At 41.7% G+C, this 23,966-nt stretch overlaps 1 protein-coding gene across 5 annotated transcripts in view; it reads left to right on the top strand.

Annotated features, from left to right (window-relative positions):
* Window positions 1-23,966, top strand: part of svep1 (sushi, von Willebrand factor type A, EGF and pentraxin domain containing 1) — a 91,521-nt gene that overhangs the window by 17,082 nt on the left and 50,473 nt on the right. For all 5 annotated transcript variants that reach the window (XM_084344790.1, XM_084344789.1, XM_084344791.1 and 2 more), the window contains 2 exons: window positions 13,480-13,735; window positions 15,259-15,435. In XM_084344790.1, coding sequence (XP_084200916.1) covers window positions 13,480-13,735; window positions 15,259-15,435 — 433 coding nt within the window. The remainder of the gene's footprint in view (window positions 1-13,479; window positions 13,736-15,258; window positions 15,436-23,966) is intronic.

Raw genomic sequence — 23,966 nt, 5'->3', positions numbered from 1 at the left:
TCCTGATGCACAGTCAGAGTTTTGTCCAGGTTCTTTTACCAATGCCGATTGTTTTCTGTTATTTCTCACAACTGATCTGATAAATCTTGTGTAAAGGACTGTAGTATAAAGTACACATCATTTCTTCATAACTAAAATGCACATGTTCATGCACCACTATTCTAGAGCTGCAGCGATTAATCAATTAGTAATCAACTATTAACTTTATCGTCAGCTATTTTGATTAAACCTGAATCTCTTCTGGTTCTTTGTTCCTCTATGACAGTAAACTGAATATCTTTTGGTGGTGGACAAAACAAGACATTTGTGGATATCTTCTTGGTCTTTGGGAAAAACACAGCATTGACATTTTCCACGATTGTCTGAGATGTTATAGACCAATCAACTAAATGATTACTCAAGAAAATAATCAAAATCAACAATCAAATAGTTGTTAGTTGCAGCTTTTGTTGGCGTTTGTTAATTGTAACGTGATGTGCGAAAGATTTTTTACATTTTTCAGTCAAATTTTTGTTAATAGTTTACACATAAAGTTTCCATATTCCTTGTGCTGACACCTGGATGCATATCTAAACCGAAGAACCAATAGTTTGTTGGTATGAAGATGGAAAACACACCCAGATCGTTCACTTTCCCCACGCCACAAGGGACAATCATTCTGCCAAATTGTCAGTGACGCTTGACTGTAGCTCTGCGGTTGTGGATCATTTGTGACATCTTTCCTTGTCTTCACTGTACTTAAGAAAGATGGACTTATGCGATGAGTGAATGTGCGAAAAGGTGAAGGAGGAAGACGAAATGTTTCACACAAATGTTTCTTTAGTCATTTCTCAAGGTATTTCTAATTCCTGTTCTCCAGTTTTCTCCCGGTACATACATCAGGAGGCAGATACCTTGCCAGAGGGGAAATTACCACACACCACTTTGTCTTTCAACTGCGGCCCAAAAGAAATTACTCTCTTGCTACTTACAACACTTACTACTCCTTTTAGAAATATGGGTAATTGGAGCTCAGCACAGGAGACTGGGGAGGACAATCTTTACACTTCCCGGCTCTGTAAAACACAGATGTCAGTAAAGCCCCCGACGGACACAAATGTAATTTCAGACCTTTCCAAATCGGCCCATACGCATCCGTCACTGTGTCATTTTTTGCGCGTCACCCCTGCAGTTAATTGTTCCCCTGAGATGAGGGTTTTAATTTAATGGCTGCAGAGAGGAAGAGTGTAAGTCCTGTCATAAAAATCAGATCTGCAAAGTGGGGAGTCTCTTGGAGCTGCTGTTCACTTATAAGGGAGGATTTCACCACTTCAGCCACCGTTGGGCAAACATGAATCACGGCTACACTCTCTCATACCTCCATCTTTCTGTGCACAGACAATGCGACCTATTCTATGGTAGTGGTTGCGAGAAGCAGTTAATGTTTGTCATGTTGATCAAAGAAATATGTTGGCGCTTTATGAGTCACTGAAGGAGAGCTGCATTAACTTTATTCATGGTTTTCACCATTTTTGTCTGGAAACAAAATTGTGGCTCTGGTCCAGGATCACACCTACAAAGCTCTTATTATGTTGGTTGTTTTATAACCGTGGGAAAAACCGCCAGTGATCATAACATTAGATCTATTTCAATCACTGAAAAAATGTGGATAAATATTCAGAAGCATGAAACCAGTATAGATCTGTGACTTTTTGGACAATTTTAACAATTTTCCTGACGACACTTACACTTCTTTATCTCTATTACACCTTTTTTGCATGATATGACATGTCATACTATCTACTGTGAAAAAGGTCAGTGATGCATTGATGGATTATTACTTTTTCTATCTTTTGATTGGTAGTTAGTGTAATAGTGAATCACTGTCACCTACGTGACACTTTGCATAGCGTGTTTAATCGCTGAAATGCTTCAAATTGACATTTTAGTTTATGCAACATTGCCAAAAATTGCTAAAATTAGCTTCACTGCTGGATGCTAAAATAAAATGTCTCTTTGGTCGGTCAGATGCACACACCTACACACACATGGTTGTGAACACACACTTTCCTACACACATCATGCTCGCTCTCCTAACCTCACACTGTGTTCTTTCCACTGAGTGTGCATTCACACAAGCACGCACACACCTATACACAGAATCCCTCTTACTTAAAATACTGCTCAGCGATTGATAGGTGCTGCTGACACCGGCCTTGTGTGTGTGTGTGTGTGTGTGAAAGCGATAAATGAAAGCCGAGGGGGTAGGGGGGTTGAGGTGGAGAGGTACAGAGGGAAATTCAGAAAGGAGCGATGAGGAGGCTTTGAAGAAACGTACTCTGTCGGCAGGGTCAGAGGTCAGTGAGGCGTCAGCAAGGACAGGAACTGACTGTCAGCAGCTTTAGTGGCCTGCACCGAAATGCCATGATCGACTATGAATATCATTAGAAAACAGTGGATTCTTGATCCTACTGGAAAAGTGTGTTTCCACTAGGCCACCGTGCTGTGGAAACCATGGTTGTCTCGCACATATGAAACTATATTCAATAGACCACCACTGGATTTGATTCCGATATTGATTTTTGAGAGTCAACACGATCTCGCTCAGCATCTGGGGTTACCAAGTTATTGTGGAAATGTAGTGCTTCGGAAATGGTTGAATTTTTCTGAGCACATTGAGGAGTCCTCTGCCACGTTAACTCAAAATTTGGGATTGAAAGTTGATTCTTGTCCTTGGAAACAGTCGTTGACATAAAAAAAACAATCTCACCACCAAACCACAAAGAACATTTAGAAGCAGTTCTAGGGCCTTTCGAACACTTCAGTGATCTTTAGTTAATGGAATTTACTTCAGTTCAAATGGAGACGTCGGTGTTCAAATTTGTATTTATTTTGGGCACTTTAAGGTGCTCGCATAGTCGCCAACAAAAAAAAGAAAAACACAATTGTATGATATGATTGAAGGCTGCAGAATAGCTAGTATATTGTTTTTCCAACTGCTGTTTCCAAGGTCACGAATAAACTTTACATCAACATAAACATTTTTGCTCAAGGATCCATTAAATTGGTTTTAAAGGTATAATATGAAGCATTTCTGCATTAAAATGTGGGTGTTTTTCTTTTGATCATTTGCCGATGTAACTTCCGATGAAACAGATTTTAGGCAGTGAGGAAGGAAGATGGCGAACGAGACAAAAAATGATGTGAATAAAACTTTTGAAACATAACCTCATCCTTCAACATTTTTGGCCTGTGTCAAGGGTACTGCTAACAAAATCTAATAATAAAGCAATAAACTGTGTCGATGAGTGTACTTAAAGTTTTCACCCTGTCGCTACAGTTTAATCACTTACTTTTGAATTGCTGCCCCGTGCTGAAGAAAAAAGGCCACAACTTTGTGATTAAAGACACAAATCACACAAATTCTCTAAGCATATGGATTTACTTTGGCATCTTTAGATTAGGATTTACCAAAAGCGTCATACATTGGCACCTGGAGAAACCAAAACTATTTCAAGAGGCAGTAGTGGCAAACTAAATAACATGTTTTTATGGGCTAAGGCGTGTAGGTCTATTAGTAAACCACTTGCTATGTTGAGGTTATAGTTTGAGAGTGCCAGATTCCATTGGGTTGTTTTCTTTGGTGAGTGCGTGTGTACGTGTTTGTCTGACTGTATGTCTCTGTTTGTCTTAATTACTATACAGTAAGTAGGTAATTGATACATGTATAGGAACCCACAAATGACAACAAGCTGATGTCTTTGTGTGCTTTTTTATGTGATTCTCCAGGTCTGGTTGTGCAAGATTTTAGTTTCTGGAGCTGTGAGTTGTGTTTTCAGCCCCAGTAAGAAACCCTGTTCCGAGTAGTTACCCAAATAAAGAGGCAAAATATGCACTCGTTTCAACTTTAATCAGTTCATGTTTGAAATGTTGCGTGCTGGAATGAAACCAACTCTCTCAGGAACTGATATGGATCAACCAACTAATTTTCAAAGCAGAGTACAAGAGCGTAAAATATAATCCATTTGGATTCTGGGTATCCAAACACCAAAAGCAGGTGTTTCCGAGCAACAGCATATTTGTATTAGTGTTTTAGTTTTCTTGGAGCACAAGCGTGAGCAGCATCATCGCCTGTTCCACATTTCTCTTGATTTATGGTGAGGTTTTGAAATCCCTGGCAATTCAAGTCGAGTCTATATGATTAAATACCTCCCAGGTTGAGCTTCCTCTTGATGTTATAAGGTCTAATATAATTTATCCTACCAACGAGGGCCGCGTCCACAACAAACAGGAGAATCAATAAATTGAAATCTCTCTATGTATCAGTGCTACAAACACTGAAGTCTCTCCAATTCCCTGCTCTATTAGAGGAAATCTCCACCTGTAGCTGGTGCCAAGACAAACAAACCCCTCAGGAGAGGAAACAGAAATGAACATGAGGAAGAAACGCAGCTACAGCAACAACAGTGAACACAACAAAGGAAAATGCTGCGTCTCTATCCACAGTGTGGTCTGAGCTAAGTCTGGACGAGATGGGATACATTTTCATGGATGCTTAAAGCCAGCGACAGTCCCCAAATCATTCCCTGCGTATAAGCACTTTCAACACGCCAGTCTGGAGTCAAGAAAAGCATCGCGCTTCACCACACTGTTGCCTTTGTTTATTTCAAAATCAAAGCTCGGCCTTAGTGATGATGCTGTGGCTGCTCGTTCCGTGCTCGGGTAGTGAGGCAATGATCTCATGAATGTCACAATTATTACATAACTCGTGGGATTTCTTCCACTCTTTCAACGTAATCTTGTTGAAAATGGACTTTTGTGTCACATGCACATAGTTTTCAACAGAGCCTTAACACAGTTTAGCAGCAGAACATTTTCCAGCTGTCGAAGATTATCCACGTAAAGTATCAGGTTTTCCTTTATACATGCTGACCAGTCATTAATGGTTCCATCAGAGGAGAGGATTGATTGAGCTATTTTTTTTGTGTTTGCATTTACACCGCCAAAAATGAACTCTGAAGTAAAAGTAAGCCGTCCAGCAGTTGGTTTAGCAATGTCACATCGAATATACACTCAATAAAGCCTGGACTTCACTGTCGGCCTATTTTTCCGCGTTTTGTCTTATTTTTTATGGCTGGCATTATGAGCTGTTATTTAAATGGCCAATGTTTGACACAGGTTTTTAAAAAAATGGCGGTTGCCAGTTGTGCTTTGGCTCAGGTGTTCAACTGATCAATGTGCTGTTACGTTTGGACCAATCACTGTAAACTTACAGCACTCATGACTTTTCCCAGTTCTTGCAATGTGGTCACAATTTTTAAAAAAGAGGTGGGGGGCACCTCCAACTGTTCTGAGAACTATGAAAAAGTTCCTCTGGTCCGAAAACTCCTAATAAGGAAAACTATTCCTGTACTGTGACTCCCACCACCTACTTCTGGTTAAATCTGAAAGCAAGAGTGTTTTCACTTTAGCTTTCTGGTCGCTTCAGGCATCCTGCAAAACATCCAAAAGTGACTAACTGAAGAAGAAACAAGTACACCAGAAAATGAATCACACCACTAAATCAAAGAAACGCTCCTGGAGATTCCAGATTGACGAGGCATGAGAATCAAATGCAGATGTAAGATTTAAGGGGAATCTTTTGTATTGGCCTACTTCTGCAGCAATAGCAGTTAGAAATTTGAAGTTGTAACTCTGGCATCTCTATGGTGCCCTATCTACACTAGAGGGGCATATGACATGTTGTGTAGACCACGTGACCATAGGTCCATTCAAATTGTCAGTGGCAACAAAATAAAACGAGGTCAGATGTTGAATAGTAAAACCTCTATGAATAAGACATACAGACATACTTCACTGATACTGTGTATACCTTCCAAATTTGCCATATATAGACATAATGAGTATAGCAAAACATATCACTTAATTATTTAAAATGTCAAACACATGCCGTAAATATAGAAAACAAAGTGTAATAAATATAAATAACCCACGATACATGACGTGAGGCAGCTTGCCAAGCCCGTCGGACCCCACCGTCGTCCAACTGGCACTCAGACTGTAACTGCTCTCTGTCATTCTTCCTCTCACTCAATCAAACCAGCTTTCCCTGTCCAATTACCCATAATGCCGTGTCCGATTGGAACACGGTCAGTGCCTAAAATGTTTCTCTCAGCGCTTCGTTCCGCCAACACCGAACCGGCGAGGGGATAATTGAATGAGTTTCTCATTTGCCAGCCAAGATAGCCTTTCCCCTTGGCATCACATTGTGGAATTAGCTTCTCTCTTTCTCTCCGTGTCTCTCCTCCTCTCGTCCTTCCTGGTTGAGTTGTTGAGTTTGATGAATGGTGTTGTGACAGAAACCGTCAGGCTAACACACACAGCCGGTCCTGCCCACCGTGTCTGGCAATTAACTGACTGTCCGCACTCTCTTCTCCAACACTTTGGATGTCGTTGCAGTTCTCCGTCAAACTGGGCTCACTTTGGGCCTGCTTACAAATCTGCATTACACAGGCAGACTTTAGTGAAGACTTTAAAATCATTAGGTAGTGGTAAGTAAGTAAATCAGTGGTTGCCAAATTGGGAGCATTTTCCTGTAATTGCTCTCCTGTTCTAGGAATAGTTTTCCATCCCTAAAATTCTGCCAATTATACCCCAGAAAGGTTAACAATCATATGTGTAGTCTATCTTCAAAAACAACTGCTGTGGTTTTGGGAGCCTCCACTTTAAGCTCAATGATTGATGAGTGATCGTCTCTCAAAATATTATCCTGCTCTTTAAGTACTGCTTCTAAAGCACCGATACAAAGATATCTGAGATGGGACACCATGTGGGGTTGATTGATGTGATGAGATGTCTAAGACCTATACGCTAGCGCTTTCATACTGTGATCTGATTGGTTTAAGTTATCTCGTGATAGTTGATGATGGACAGATGTTTGTCCAATAACCTACCAGATGTTTTTGAAAGTCACTGCCCTTTTCCAAACAGTTGCTAGCAGTGCCTTTCCAGATTGTTTTGTGAAAGAAACCATCTGGCACGTCAGGTTAGCACAGTACATGTGCCTGTAAATGCTCACCCATCCCACACTGGTAGAGCCAAGTTTTTACTCATCTTAAGACATGACAAAATACTACATGGAAGCAACACTTGCAAGTAACTGTTGTAGTGTCAGTTCCAGTATGTTTCCAGCTCATGTAGTCATCCCACACTGTTGATGAAGGACAGAAACAGGACGCAGACACTGTCTCCACTGTCTGGTTTATTATTTCTACTGACATCTCTGCAGAGTATCATCCTGACAGAGTGCCTTGCTGGTATGGATGTCACTTTATTTGCCACATATGACTGTCGAGAAATAGCTGTGCAGCAGCGCAGTGGATTCAGCTGTCTTTACTGTGCTGGTAGACAAATAACTTACCATGGAAACTTTAAGATTTGTGGTTTTGCATGTTTTTGTCCATTAAAAGTAGATTGTGTAACTTTAGTGCACACCATCTCCCAAAGCATACAATAGATTTTTTAGATTTAACATCACAGGCAACAATTCTCCATCTTTATTATTCAGACAAGAAATTTTAGCCTCTTGTCACAGTGCAGTGTTTAAAACATCTTTTCAACATCCACCTTTTTAACACAAAACACTACTGTACAGGCTTGATTTGCGAGGATTACCTCTGAAGGCAATGCTTTTTTGGCAGCCAACCCATGAGAGTTTTTTAAACTTGCTTTAGCAGGTAAGCATATCCTATGTTGCCAAAAAAAATTGACATGACATTTATGAGATGGACTCTCTTCTGTATCTGAGGCAGGTTTCAAGTCTCCACAAGTTGATTTACATACCACACTGTAATGAGCTTTAACTGAAAAGCTGGAGATAGGAAATGACTCTCAAAACTTGATTTAAGAACTTCAAGACATACCCAACGTTAAGTAAACATCATTTACAGTACAATGGCTTAAACATGCATATATGGCCCTTAGCATCCTGGGTGGCCCTTGTGGAAAACCAATCTTCTTACCCCTACTGTGTCAGTCTCGTCGCTATCCACTGAGCAAAACAAGAGAACGGAAAGTTAAAGTTAGTGAAACAGAGATCATGTAGCATTAAACATTGTACAATATATAAAAAGTGTGAAGCAAATTGAATCATGGCTCGAAAACAAACCAGTTCAAGAAAATGCATGTGCCTTCAAGTTAAAACATCTCATTTATCTGGCCTTAAAATGAGATCCAATCAGAAGCATCAGACTAAATAATGAAAATTGTGCTCTTACGGTAACACACGAGGAACAAAAACAAGATGTTTGTGGCACAAAAGGTCGCCATATATCACTGCTTCGAACAGGAAACAAATGATCTTTCACAAGTGACCTAGTTTATCTGGAGTATCCAGAGTATGTGTCCTGTGAGATGTTGCTCAATAATACCAAAGTTGAGTCTAGCGTCTGTAATTGTGTGTGCGTGTGTGCATGTTGTTCTGTTGGGCCCCTGCAGAGTTATTGTTGTTGTTCTTACCACCCAGGCCAAGAGAAGATAGCCTGTCAAAACAAGCGCTCTCACTTCCGAGCGATGGGGAGACAGCGTTCCGAACGGATGCAGTTGGCTTTTTTTCTTCTAATCCACTCAGGAATGCTTACAAGTGAAGTTTTCGTGTTGTTAGACGGTGGATCGCAAGCCAGAGGAAAACCATTTAAGAGAATAATGAGCAGACTCTTCCTTCACGCTGTGGTGTGCTCTTCATTCTCCATCAGTGACACGAAAAGAAACAGCTTCAAGTGGATGTGATGACTGAAAACTAGCAGAACAGCATGCATCATGACGAGCTGTTCGAGGGTTTTACCATTTTTTATTTTTCCACGAGGGCCATTTAAAGTAAAATGACACTCAAATTCCATATCCGATTCCAAAAGCGCCCCGTTAGACATTCAGTATTAGAGTTTATCAACCAAATATAGCCTTCATTCTTCCTCTTGTTAAAGTGAAAGGAAAAAGTAGCAACTTTTTTACAAGTGCGATCACACAGAGGACACACTCAGCTGTTGTTACCTTTATCTGATCCCTTATCAGTTAAAACACTGAGCAATCTGCGTGGGTGAGAGAGCATTGATGTGTTTGCACGAGGGAGCAGCTCATAGTCCATAAATGCGCTTCATTCATATGTACAGTATGTATTAGTTTTTGGACGGCTGAGTCTATTTATTACCGTTGTAACTATGGTTGTAAACTATAAAAGTGATCATTATTCTTTTTCTAATGTTATTGGCAGGAAGCAAACAGCTCCAGGTGCATTACCAGCAGCGTCTGGACTGGAGTAAAGCTGACTCTTGATTTGAATGGAACTTTGGAAAACCATGATAAATTGAAATCAGATTATTGGTCGGGCCGAAAGGGGAGTCAGTCTCAGAACTCATTGACCCATAGCCTCTGGAGGCAACTGCCAATGTTTTGGGGCTTCTGGTGTAGCCAGCAGATATCTGATTAACGGATGTTCAGACCAAGATTTCCTCTTCTGTGTGTCGATCATTGTTTACAGTCTGATTAGCAACTTGAGGAGCTTGAATGGAGTTGAAGTTCAGAGACGGTGTCTACGACTGCATTGTTTCATTTGTTCATCTGCATACGACCTGTCAAATACTGACGCTTTGGGATCACTCACATGCAGGTTTCTTTTTATGGGGTTTAGTGTTTTAGTGTGGAGGAATAAACTGTGTGGTCATACTGTATGGTGTACTCGGTATGGTAACCATCTTTGACTTTTGTCAGTGCTGGACACATTGCACAAGCTTATCTAATTATGGCGCAAGACAGTGGCTAAGTTATTGTATTGAATTTTTGTTAGTTAAAGCAGAGGTTTTGTGTTGTTGTATTGCTTAACGTTATACTGTGGTGTTACTTTGTCTTCATATGGTACCTGCAATTGGAAATGGAGAAAGAAGCTAATCATTATCCCGCTTTGCTCCAAGCCAGGTGGTTTCGGGCTCTGATCAAAGTCACAGGAGGGGCTGACGGGAGGCCAGCAGTGTGGTGGGGATTCGGGGGGGTCCTCATTTAACATTCAGAATAGCTGCCATGCATATATAAGCCTTTGATTAACAGCTGGGGTAACTTGGCACCATCGTCAGCCCCTCAAGGTGTGGAAAGGTTTCCTAGTGTCTTCTGCCAAATGCAACGAGGTGCCTGCTTTTGAAGTTCTAATCATACAAGCATCTGTTTGGAAATGGAGAGTCCGTCAGATTTTCATCAGTGGATGAAGGTTTTTATGTAAATGGGATATTTATATTGGTAGTTCATCAGTGGATTGAGTTTGAGAAGGGTATCGCACATATGGCTGGATTTTGATCACCAGTTCATGTTCAAATTTAATTTTCCAACTTTGTTACATACCCAGATTTGTGAAGCTCTTACATATTCCTTATTAGTCCTGCATATGTGTGTGTGAACGTAATTCAACTGTACAAAAAAAAACAAAAAAACAGTCACCAGCCTCACATATAGAGTGCTCATCTCTTCCTCTCTCTCTCCGTTGCTTCCTGCCAAAGTCCGAGGCGTTTTGGAGCGGAGATAGATCCGCTCCTCTTACCACTAATCCCTCCAGGCCTGTTGGTCCCTGCGCTATCACCGCTGCCTTGACAGATATCATCGGCTCCAAACCAGACACACTTAAACTGTCCCATTGCTGCCGGCTTACTATCTTCTCTTTGGACCAACGCCGCCATTGAAGCGTTGGCCAAGTGTGTAATTGAAGAAATGCATGGGATGTACAGCGTAAAGGGGCCTCGAGCTGACATACAGTACAGCTGCCCAAGGTGTGTGCAGATCTATGCGCAGAATCACATATATCACGATAGCTTAAGTAGGTCTTTAGGTCTTGTCTCTATTTTTACTTGCAATGCAGATCAATGTCTTTCTTGTTTTAATACTGCAGTTATTTTGATCAATTACTGTACATATTTCAGGCTGTTATCCATTGTTTTATGTACCTTTCTTACTCGGTTCAAGGAAGATTAACATTTTAAGAAGTTATGCTAGTAATTGAATGACTTGCAGACTTGCAGTTGCCATTATTTTTACAGCATGTTGGCTTAGTTAACCTTTGAAGCTGAATTCCCCTTTTTATGTAATCCCTTTCCTTATCCCTCTCTTCTTACCGACGACTTGTGCTGTAATGATCAGAGAAAGTGTGTTTTCATGAGTGAAAAACAGCTGTAATGTGGATAAAATGTATCATGCTTCTACCATCAATCATTCAAGAGCCTCCTTTCTAACCTTCTTATATACATTTTGTACAGAATTACTCACAAACGAACTACTTTCCTGCTGTGTGACTGTTTTTATTTGTTCTATACTGTGTGTACATCATTATATGCTGTTTTGGGTACTATATATCTTGAACAATAAGGTGCATGTAGAGTTACACTAAAGGGCAGCCCCTTCCCACACACTGGCTCCTGTGGTTGCCTTTATGTTAGTACTCTGACCTAAAGTATGTGGAGGCTATTCGGGAGGGTATTATTAGTGGGTATGCATGCGTATGCTCCGTTTGGTGGCAATCTCCACAGTCGCTAACACCAGCCACTGACTCATGGCTAACGCAGAAACCGCTGCGGCGCAGAAGCACTTTGAGCAGACGCCTAATAAAAGACCTAAAAACACCCCGAAACACTCACACATGCAATATTAACACACGAAGAAGAGACTGCGAGGAAAACCAGCGAGGGTGCACACGTTGATTTGTGAGGTCGTGAAAAGACCTTAAATGTTCACACAGACACAAATATTGCTGTGCTGACGAGGGATGTTCCTAACAGAACTTGGACTGGACGACTGGTCTGCAAGTAAGAAAAAAGTCTTCCCTCATTATTACAACAGGATTTTAATTGGGTGAACGCCATCACATAGCAAATATGTAAATACATCTTAGACGCAACACTTACCTGCTGTTGTTAGGATGAGTAACGGATGCTGTTTTTTTAATGAAGCAACATTATAGGCAGACATGAAATTTCAGTGCAAAATATGTCAGAATGTTATAAATGTGTACAGTAATAAAATAATCAATTCAACCAACTAGAATTTCTGTTGCCGACTAGCGACGGTCAACTAATTGGGCACATCCCTCGTGCTGACAGCTACGAGGAGCAATGGAGGACCATGGTGGACTCCTCCTTCCTTAATGCAGCACCCTGACAGGGTGCACTGACAGCCGGGGGCAGCCGTAGCGGACCTCCCCAGGGCTGGGAACCAGGGCAGCAAGCAGCCCCGCAGCTTTGAGGATCAGAGAAACCAGGCTCTCTCTCGCCTCTATTCTCTCTCCGTCCTCCTTCTCTTCTCCTCCCTCACTCCCTCGCTTCACAGGCTCTGTAATTACGCCGCTCCTGCCAGAGCCGCTAGAAGTTTAGCCAATTAGACAATAAAGACCAGAGCTTTCTCTCCTGTTCGGTGGTCACACCCTTGCGTGTCTGTCATGTGTTGGTATTACGCCCCTGTTATGAAATACAGAAAAATCCTCCACCTCCACCACCACCTAACACACAGCCTTTGTTTCCCTTCTATTCTTTGTGATATACCCATGACCTTTATAGCTTTCAGTAAGTAAGTGGATATCTGTCCTACTGACTTCATCTTGGCTCCTCCGCTTTTTTAATTTCTTTTATTTTCTCTTCACCTCCTTGCTCCACTTTCATGTTCTCTTCATCCATTGTTCACTGTGTTTTATCCACATAACCTCTTGACCTAATTTAAAACACCCTTTCAACAAACCGAGACTCTGTCAGCTTGGCCTCAGCAGCAAAGCTAGCAGATGGTCCTGTTGAGGTTTTTTTTTTTTTTCTTTACTCCAGAGAAAATAAAGATATGTTTCTCTGACTTTAATGTCCGGTCTAATTGTATGTGGTGGATTGTAAACGGTGGCTAAAGTTAGTTTGGGAACTGTAGCCGGTGTCTGGGGCGGACACAGCAGCCCGGTCTGCGTTGCCCAGTGTTCTCTGGTGGTTTCAGACCACTGGCAACCAGCTGCGTAGTCTGTAGGAGAAATAATTACAATTGTAGAGCTCTCTCCTTCTTTTTTGTCCCTCCTCCCCACCGTGTCCTCGTTGCCTGTCTTGCCGATGCAGAGTTTTGAGGAACCCTAGAATTGAGGGCTGTTTTTAGTGGTTGTGTGTGACGTTCTTCGTTATTCAATTTAGTCATGTCACTAAAGCTGGAGCTGTGTTGGCAGCACGCTGGCAGGCAGAGCGATGTGATGTGTGTATTTGAATGGTCAGCCTTTGCAAAACAGTACCAGCATGACTACACTAACACGGACACAATTTTGTCTTGCTTATCACCTTAATGTTTCTAGTTCCTTGAAAATGCAATGTAAACATGTTTCTTCTTTCCTTTTTCTTTCATTGTTTTATAGGAATAGTTGGACATATTGGCTAATCCCCTTATTTAATGTAAAAATGACAATATTTGCTAAATAAATGTGTTAAATATAAATGTGTTTTTCTCGAACAGCAAATCCTCCGTCACTCCCGCGCTAACGCCACCAAGGTCATTTTCCTGATCACCGATGGCTACTCTAACGGCGGGGACCCTCGGCCGGTGGCGGCAGCTCTGAGGGAACGCGGTGTTGAGATCTTCACCTTGGGCATCTGGCAGGGTAACATCAGGGAGCTTCACGACATGGCCTCGCAGCCCAAGGACCAGCACTGCTACCTGGTGCACAACTTTGCTGAGTTTGAGGCCCTGGCTCGTCGTGCACTGCATGAAGGTATGGACAGAGGGTTTACTTGAGCTGATTTATTCTGACGGTAGAGGAGCAACCAAAGCACTTTATTGTCCAGCAGTTTTAGATCTTTTTTACTTGACTTATTACATCGAACCCCATTCCCATTTTACCCATTTTGATGGCACATCAATCCCTGTGTTTTTGGTAAACTGAAGTTGAAGCTACCGCGGCTACTCTTTGTCTCTTTGAAGCCTCAGCGCTCCCATCATCACCATTTGACCTGTTGCAGTATTTCATAACTGAAGGTTTTGACCCCGTTAAAATTCAGTGTTTACTTAAAAGGAAGCCAATTATAATTCAAAGAGTATCTGACAACGGAAATTTCACAGTCTCTTCTGTTATGTACGGCCAACAGCCATAAGGCCTCACTTCCACTCAGAGTGGACAGAGTACGGCCTTTTTCCCACACTTGAGGGGAGCTTCCCACAATTTGGTGAAAAGAAGGATTCAGTCATGGCTTTAAAACTTAAAATATCATATGTGTAGACAGCTATAAATCATTCAACTTACACTCACAGACTGTGTTTATGCACTCTCACACACATGGTGTCTGAAATCCCAGACAGTAGGTGCAAAAGTAGAGATCAGTGAGACAGCGAGAGGATAAGGCAGTGAGAGGAAAGCCAACACACACCGTACTATCAGCTCAGCCTCCGGTCCGCCTGTCTTGAAGTCTGCCCAACGCCTCAAAGCACACTCAGGTTTTCAAACATTGGGCCACATGTTGAGCTACTCTCACTGGCCATGAATCAAATCAAAGAAATACACCAGGGACGTTTCTCTTATTCTTCTACTTACGCCCTCCTTCTCTATCAAGAAGACGAAAACAGTTTCATTGTCACCCAGTATTAAAGTCAGATCTCAATTCCTGGTAACCTAAGTCCCAATCCATTTATTTTGCAAAATGTCTGGGCTCTGATTTATGGGCTTTTGTTCGTGACTACTGTGTATTTGGAGTAATTTTTATACTGGGAGGAGAAGATGGCTGTTTGCTTAGTCAGTTGTACACGTGTGGCTTGTGGGCACGTTTTTTTTTTATGCAGTCCTGTGGTTAAGGTGTTGGTTCACTTTGTTCTCTGATTTGTCAGAAGTCTGTGGAAAACCTTTGTTTAATTCAGCCTGTAGCCCGTCTCAATGACATACTGGGCAGAACCTGCCAATATACTGTAATAACACACTGTTTAGATATGCACAGTGAGATTGGGCAGAGAATTCAGAGTCTCAAATTAAAGACTGAAATAAAGCTTGTTTGATTGAGGGTTTAAAATGTAAATTTGTGTTTTTATTACATCATCATGAAGTTTAGAGAACATATTTGAAACGTTCAATATGCCAGCTCTAGTATTAAAAATGACTTTAATGTCAGGTGCTGCTGGAGTTTTTACCCTTTAAGACTGCTTGTTTATACACTTAGCAACTGAACAGTTTATACGATCTGATGGCTAGGTGGTGTAATCCAAAACAACTGCAACCTGCACTTATCTGTGTTTGTTATCCACCTCCAGACCTCCCTACAGGCAGCTACATCCAGGAAGATCTGTCGCGCTGCTCCTCTCTGTGTGATGCAGGCAAGGATTGCTGCGACCTGATGGCCAGCTGTAAGTGCGGCACGCACACCGGACAGTACGACTGCATCTGTGAGAAGGGACACTACGGCAAGGGTCTGCAGCACGAGTGCACAGGTAGGACAAACAGCCTCCAACTTGTTTTCACTTGACAGTTCACTCATTTCTTCTCATTTTATCTTTTATCTTTTATATATATATATAGAGCAGTGATGTTTTAGTCTGAAATCATCTGGAAAGCCTCATGAGTTTGCCAGATTTCGAGGAAGGGAAGATCCTGGGCTAGTTTACCCATAGACTTCAAGAGAAGAAGATGAATCAGCCCAGAATGCTTGTAATGTGAACCGCTAGTGTGCATTTATGAGCGTTTGGAGAGCTGTATTGGTAAAAATCTGTTGTGTAAAATAGTCTTGCATAGCCAGACCTATCAACGCAGTGTTGTGTCAGCCCGGACAATGGTCTGGCTGCACAGCTAATCTTCCTGATGATCTAGAGTTCCTTCTAGTTTATCTTCCTCTTGTCCTCGTCTCCTTTACCTGTCAGCGTCTCCTCCAAATCAGGGCCACTTGGCCTGAGGTCGCTGCTGAGTAATGGGTGAAAGTTAAATAAGCAGCCTGCTCACTTAACGCAGTGTAAGCTGTCCACAGGGCAGATCACTATCACCAAACCCAGTAGAGTGCAGTAGAGGTGGTCGTTCGTCCACACTGATGTGTTTGTGTGTGTGTTCAGGACCTCTAACCCCTGACTCGTAGCTGGACACACCACATCTCACTCTCCACCTGCAGCTTCCTCCTGTAAATCACATCTCATGCATCCATTTCTTTCTCTTCATGTACTGAAAATGCTGCTGTCAGTTTTCAAACTAACTGCCTTGTCTCTGTGGCTCTTATTGCTTTTCTGTTTCATACACATCAATTTGAGGAACTAAAAAAAAGTCTGTTTCATCTGTTGCCAGAGTGCTCCGGCTTTTACCCTTTTGTTCCTTACTACTGCCTATTTATCACGTTGGGGTTTATGGTTGCACAAAAACGTCTTTTTAGATAAGCAAAAGTAGCCCTCTTGTGTTTTTATATTAAACATTAAGCATAAAAGAGATAATTTTAGATGCAGAAGCAGGCATGTCCATGCACATATTAATGCTGCGTATACATGTATAGAAGCTGTTGCAATGAAACAGTATTTAATATAGTCTCACTTTCTCTTTAACACAAACATTTACCTTTCATATCATCTTTCTTGTAATGTCTTCATAGTCCAGTTCTAATCTGCGTCAGACTCTTTTAGGTAAGGCTGTTGTGTTTTAAACGCCACAAAGAAATGAAGAGAATAAAGTGGATCAGACATTTTTAAATGAGATGATGAGATACGATTTACAGAGATTTACAGAAACTTTGGCTATAGCTTTGGCTGTATACAATTAGTTCCTCCTAATGTGGGGAATCCCTCAAATTCAGGATTTAATTCTCCTGAAAGCACCCCCTGCTGAATTGATAGATTGCAGCAATGCGTTAATTGTGTTTTGCTTCAGCGTGTTGCTTAAAATCAATCCACCCCCGCAGACAGCCGTGTTGAAACACTTGCAAGCAGCCTGTGCAATGACACATTCATTTGTCTTCTAATTGTCCTTTCACTGCTCTGTTAAATCTCCAACTGTTACACAGTGTATCGTGCAATTTGACGCAGGTGGTCCCCGTCGTTTAAGTGTAAGGTTAGGGGTTGATACATCGTTTTTACTGAATATGTAATCACCAAACTCACAGAGGAATGTAGCCGTCTGTGTGATTGTTGGAGAGCAGATCGACTCACAGATGCATTGGCAGGTGTGTGTGTGTGTGTGTGTGTGTGTGTGTGTGTGTGTGTTTAAGTAGCTGCTGTGTTAGGCCTCAATCATTTATACGTCTCAGGGAACGAGGGAGGTGTAGAAGAAACAGGCACAGTAGAAATCTGGATGACAATCAGTCTAAGAATAGGAAACAATGGGCCATATTCTTGGTTGTATTTGCCCTCCAGGTCTTCCTCTCTGCACCCACATGTTTTCAATCTAGAATTAGATAACAGGCGGAGAGGGAGGGGAAAAAATTGAACGACAGACAAGTTTAAAAAAAAAATTCAGATCAGAGTTTTAAAGTCGCTGAGAGAAAAGAAAGCAACAGAGGGAGGAGGATTTTTAGAGCCAAAGCAAAGGGCATCGGGGTCATCATTGCCAGAAAGCACACCGCCCTAATTCTCATCAGATGTTGTCGAGACTGGAGCCCCGCTCTGCTTATTAATCTGTTTTAATGGTTTAATTAATAGCAGAGGGCAGACTGCAGAGTCGGCTCAGCTGGCTGGAAGACGGAAGGACACAGCGAGGCGCTGCAACCGCAACTGACGAGTGCTTCCTCTGTCTGTCTCTCACTCACTCGTATAACAAGGCCTCAATGGGAGACGCTTGATTGTCTGCGAGTCGTCACCCTCATGCTATAGAGCTGACATGTTCCCAGGCTGGAGTATGTGTCACTGTTGTGGACGCGTTGGCAAGCTAAGGCGCTATTAGTCTTGTTCGCATCCCATTTTTGGTTTTGTTAAGTGGTGCGAAATGCCCTCATATATGTTTTTGAACACTACATTTATGGAAGTTTTTATTCTCTAATAACTTACTTTTGAAGTAGCACTGGCTCCAAAACCAATTAGATTTGCAGTGAGAGCTGTACGTTACTAAGAAACGTACAAGTAAACTCGACAAACTCCTGCTGTTTCCAGAAAAATCCAGCGTCTCTCTTTAATATTTTGTTGCTTTAACCTCAACGGGCTTGGCTGAACCGAAGGTGTTTTGTGAATTATGGGTACACCGTCTGCGTCAGCAATGCCAGCGCTCTTGAGTGGCAGACAGACGCAGCCCATACACCACCAGAGTAAGAAGTCGCTTAAGCTTGATGGCCGTCGTGTGGCTTCAGGTGGACTTATTGTCTAGACTGAAAATTTTGAGAAGTTTTAGTCTTTTTGGACTCTGTTGTCTCACATTTAACAGTCTTTGACACATCTGAAAATAATACGAGCGAACCTTAGGCCTGTCAGTGGATTATTATTATCATTGGCTGAAGGGCTCTGTTGGAAACACTATCCAAATCCCTGCAGTGCACAGCAGTGTTGTTTATGAATCTGTCGACAGCCAAGTGAAACAGCCTCTTCCACAAAACACGCCTGGAATCCCAGCAGATAGAAACGGATGATGAACCCAGTTCCTGCGCAGTCTGGTTTACTCTGACAGGCCGAACAGGACATTGTTGTCTCTCTTCAAATACCTCAACCTCACGGTATCTGCATCACGGAGGATCTGCAGAGGAATGGGGAAGACGGGTTACATGTTTTCCTCCTGTCACACGTTCTGGCTTATCAGCCTCTTGTGTAGGCTGAGAGAATGACAGGAGCTCTGGACTGTGTTAATGTGGTGTCAGCACAGGCTTTGTTCTCAGGACAGCCATGCTGGGGATGAATGGGAGACAGAGAGAGAGCAGAGGGCAGCATGAAAGACAGAAAAGATTCGGACCAAACATTTACATTAAATAGGGAGAGATGCACAATAAAAAGATAATTTAAAGTACTTGCTTCAAGTCAATTTCTAAGCTAATTTTATTTATACAGCCCAAAATCACAATTACACTGCCTCAGTGGGCTTTACAATCTGTACAGTCAAACAAAGAATGGATGCACTGATGCATTGATGCATTCAGATGGGGTCCAGAGAGGTTGGAGTATTAACACATAAAATAACAAGCTGTTATCTTCTGTAGAAATTGGCAGATTTGCTAAGTTGGCATCGAAATGGCTCAGTTGTCATTAGGTGACCCTATGGTATAGTGACAATTGACCCATCCTAAGTCTCCCCCCCCTTAGTTACTGTTGCTATGTCGGACATCCTTGTTGCTTGAAACATGATGACAACAGTCCCGTTTAGCGGTCTGCAGCAGTGTTAAATAGATAGGAGTCAGGCAATATACTGTACCTTCAAGAAGTTGACAGCAAGGACTGAAGTACGTGATGGAAGGATACATTCACGATATTAAGTTTTATGAACACGGCATAATAACCCAGATTGAGGTCAAATCATTCCAGTAAATTCAGAAAAAACAAGAGAGGCCACGCATAGTTTTTGTAGAGGCCGAGGATGACAGGTTATCAGTCAACATTATCTTTGCACTGCAGTGTATGTCCCCTTAACCCCTTCTTGGGATTAATAAAGTACTCTATGTATTCATTCCTGACTACAAACCAGATGTTAGCTAGCCAGTTAGCTAGCATTTTGCTAACAGATTTGACTGTATACAATATGATGTGTCCATGAAGATCTTGACTTTCTTTTTCGTACAGACGAACAGAGCACATAGTATATATAAGTTTAACAGGAAACAGGAAAGTTGAGGTTCATCCAGATACTAAGCTTGCTCAAATGTAAGGAATAAGGCATAGGAAGGTTCGACTGAGTCATTTGTATAACTGACTGAGTAAACTCCGAACACTGATGAAGACTATTAGATGCAGGTTAAAGCTCAAGAAAACCTAATGGGAGGATGTTGAGTCAAGCTTTTTGTTCCTTTTCTAAGTATTTTCCCAAGTATTTCACATTTCTATGTTTCCCTGCAGTAGTGTAGAGTCAGAGTAGATTCTGTTCCACTGAATGAACGGCTACGACTGGGATATGAGTAAATGCATTTAACGAGCTTAACCTTTCGTTTTTAATTTACGAGTTGTTGACTGAAATGTTTTGAGTGGAACAAAACATTCCCGCCTTAGAGTTGTTACAGGAAGAGTTGCTCAATGTTTACAATTTTTAATCCATAAAAGCTTCTTGATCCTGAGAGGAGGCGCGTGGCAGCAGCAGGCTTCGATTTGACCCTGAACATAACACATCCATCTGTCTGTGGACGCACTGGAGCGTCCGCTGCAAGGAGGAAACAAGAGGCATTCTTTGTCCCAGCAAATACTTGTGGTTTTGATGGGAATGACCGACGGATCCCGGCAGAGGAAGCCTCGAGGTGGACGTAAATTGAACAGAGGAATTAAAATGACAACAAGTGAGGTGGAGGAAATGTTAAATGTTAAAGAGGATCCTGAAAAGTGTTGAAATAGGAGTGTTGCAATCATTATGTCTTTGCTCCGCACCTTTCACTCTCTGGCCTCACCTCCCTTGCAGAGGTCTCCAAGGTAAATGAAGAAAAGTCAAAGCAAAAAATAAAAAACCTACAAAGGATTAATAATTTTTTGTGAACCTAGAGGAATATGGCTGAACCTGACACCACATTCCTTATCATCTTCCCTCTGCATTGTCATGCTAACACTTGCTTACACACGAGTATACTCTACACTATGCAAGGATTAACACTTTGGCACAGCCACATGTTTTTTGGCGTGCTTTGCGTGCACTCACCTCTGGCCCTTTAAAACATACCACATTCAAGGATCTGACACATACCAGACGCCTTTCTGCGGAGGCCTGTTTATATCACCTGAGAGAGCACAGGCACCTCATACTGTACTCATAACAGATTACAGTAGTGAGTTACACACTTGATGTGGATCTGTGTTAAGAAACATTTAGAGGAACGCCAAACACTTTTCAATGAATGTAAATCTGGCTCGTACATCAGGACTTGTATCTGAGAAATCCTTTTGTAGACACAGCACATACGGTAGCACAATGACTTGTCTTCTCTTCAACAGTATCTGATTCTGTTTCTTTGTTTTTCTTTGCGTATGTCCTTCTCTTCTTTGCCTTGGACAGCAAAGTTTGAGAACCACTTTGTTTATGCCCCCCTTGGGAAACAGAAGAGAGCTCAAGACTTCCACATCCCACGATTTTTTATCAATCATTAACGACGATAGGGGAATTACCAATATAAGAGGATCCAAGACGAACTGTTATTGGAATTGATACCCCCCCTGCGAATTGGGCAGGATGAGTGATTGCACCGAGATGGGCTAAATCTGTTTCAGTTGTTGTCTGTCGTTCTCATTAAGATTATTTACAACAGAATGAACTGGTAAACTCGTACAATGAATATGAAGTTTTGTTTTGGCACGGAACAACGCAGAAATTTGTGTTCTCATAGGACTTCATAGTTTAACGAGTGTGTGTGTTGTCTCTGTGTTTACTCAGTCCTCCAATATGTGGTCCATTCTGTCTGTCAAGACTAAATGAAAATCTGTCTACAGTATGCTGTTGGAAACAATCGTTGTGGTTTGTCCAGACTTTGTACACTCAAGCCAGTCTTTAGGTCTGTTTCTGTCTGTCCACAAGTTGATAAATACATTCCTAAAATAATTTTTTAGAGCCTGACCAGTTCTTGCTTTTTGGGACCGATGCCTACACCGATATATTTTTGATACATATATATAATATTTACTGATAATATTAGCGATTCAATTTTAAGGTCACTTAAAAGGACATTTTTTTATGGTGCACTTGATGGTGCACCTGTCAGCACACATAACCTTTGTTGTACGAAGACATGCACCTGAATGCACCACGAAGTTCCTCTGAATCGTCGACACTGTATTTGATTTCGATCGTCGAAACTAAATGCTATTTATACTCAAAAACCACGACACCCCTAGTTCAAACTTACTTTTTGTAGTCGTACAAATATATAACACAATAAAATAGTACATTAGACTATGTACACAACGAAAAGAGTTAAAGAGCTCGCAACAAGAGAAATGGCAAAAACAGTTAGAGCAAAAAGCTAAAGTCCTTAAACATCACAGACTACAATTTTCAATACACCCCCAATAAAAACAATTTCATGATATTTTTTCTTTTCTTGCCAACATTAATACTCAAAAGGTAAAGTTTCTCTTGATGGTGCAGCTGGATGAACGGTCCCTAAAATCAAACAGGGTTTAATGCCAAGAAACTAGATTTATGCTCAGTAAACGTCATGGCAAACTGCCCATTATATTTTGATAGTTTGCGGAAAAAATGTGGCCTGATGACGGCAGGAGGTCATAAACATTAAGATTCAACATCTGAGGACCATTACAATTTATAGCTCATGTTAGATGTCATGGACTCCAGCCAGCGGCTTTTAAGACACCGTGTCATTGACCAAAGTGTTAGTCAAAAGGTGGATGTTGACCCTGCGTTTGTACAGGACGAAAGGTCAAAGTTCCCAGAATCTTAACTTGTTGTGGACCAGAAAGAAAACTGATGACAGCAGCCCCACTCTTGACACTGGCCTTCTCTTTGCTCAGTCGCTGCAATTTGTACTTAAATGTTTTCAAAAGTCAATATATTTCTACCACTGGAGTGACGTTGGCCGAGCCATCCAACATGTTACGTAAACATGCGTACAAAGACTCTCTATTTGCTCTAACTGCACAAATCCTAATCCCCACAGCATCAATAACCGCAGCAGACTGTCTGCTTCTGTACAGTATGTCTGCGTCCGTCCAAGTTCTTGTTTCTTAATGTTTTTGTGGCGAAAATAAAAGCCTCAGTTGCTCAACATGAATTCTGGCCCAGTTTTGATCCAGTTATGAGCGGGGGGTGAATGCCTGAGATTTCCTGAGAAGTAAAGAAGGATTTTTTGGGGGGGTGGGGGGTTGCCAACTCCCCGCAGCTCCCCCCATCGATTGCCTAAACTGATTGGATGGAAGTTATGTTCGTGTTTTTCTTGTGTGAGCAGAGGCTGGAAAGAGCGAGCGAGGGAGAGTGATTCCTTAGCCCGGAGTCATGCATCTTTTGTGGTGGACGGATGGAGAGTTTTCAGTGACTGGGCAAAGATCACACTGGCTCTGTGCCAGACAGAGAGAGAGATGGGGGGAATACTACCACTAATAAGCTCAGTAATAAAGATTATTTATATGGAACATAACTGTAATGTGATTTACAGCCTGTAAGATATTATATGATATTTTGACATGATGTTATGTTAATAAAAGCCAGACAAATAAAACATCAAAATGTGATTACACAGGAATGAAACGGGCATATAAGTTGAGTTCAAGCTATTTATAAAGTATACTGTATGTCCTGTGTAAACCTACCTGTGAAAGTGTCTTTATGGGTGTTATATATGACCCGAACACCTTAAGAGGACCAGCTGCTGCTCCTCGGTCTTGTGGCACTGTAACGCTAAGAAAGTCTCGCCCAGGCTCATTCATGTGCACAATAAGTGCTGAATTGCAGATTATTCAGTTGTTTTTTTTGCTTTTTCAACTAATTTTTGTGGATATCTGTTGGTTGGTCCACCACTTGGCCCAGACTGAAATATCCCAACAACTATTTGATGGATTACCCTGAAATAATTCTTCAAACAGGGATTGTCCCCAGAGGATGATTCCTAATGACTCTGGTTGTCCTCTTACGTCTCCTCTAGCGCCACCACGAGGTTGACATGCATGGTTTTGAGGGAAATATCTCAAAATGTATTTTGGTTGATTGAAAATTGGTACCAAAATTCGTGTCCTCTGAGGGTGAATTATAATCACTTCCTGATCCCTTGACTTTTGACCTTGCGCCAACATCAGATCAAAGTTGTATTTTGCCCAGTAGTTTTTGTTTATGACCAAATTTCAGATGTTCTCACCTCCAAATAAAGTGGTAGAGAATCAGGTTAACCTTCTTGCTTGTTTACAACCTGACTGACCACCTGACACTCGTGTTTCTT

The sequence above is a fragment of the Pagrus pagrus genome, assembly GCF_965226575.1.
Source record: "Pagrus pagrus genome assembly, chromosome: 22".
Taxonomy (NCBI): domain Eukaryota; kingdom Metazoa; phylum Chordata; class Actinopteri; order Spariformes; family Sparidae; genus Pagrus; species Pagrus pagrus.
This window is presented reverse-complemented; position numbering and strand designations above follow the sequence as displayed.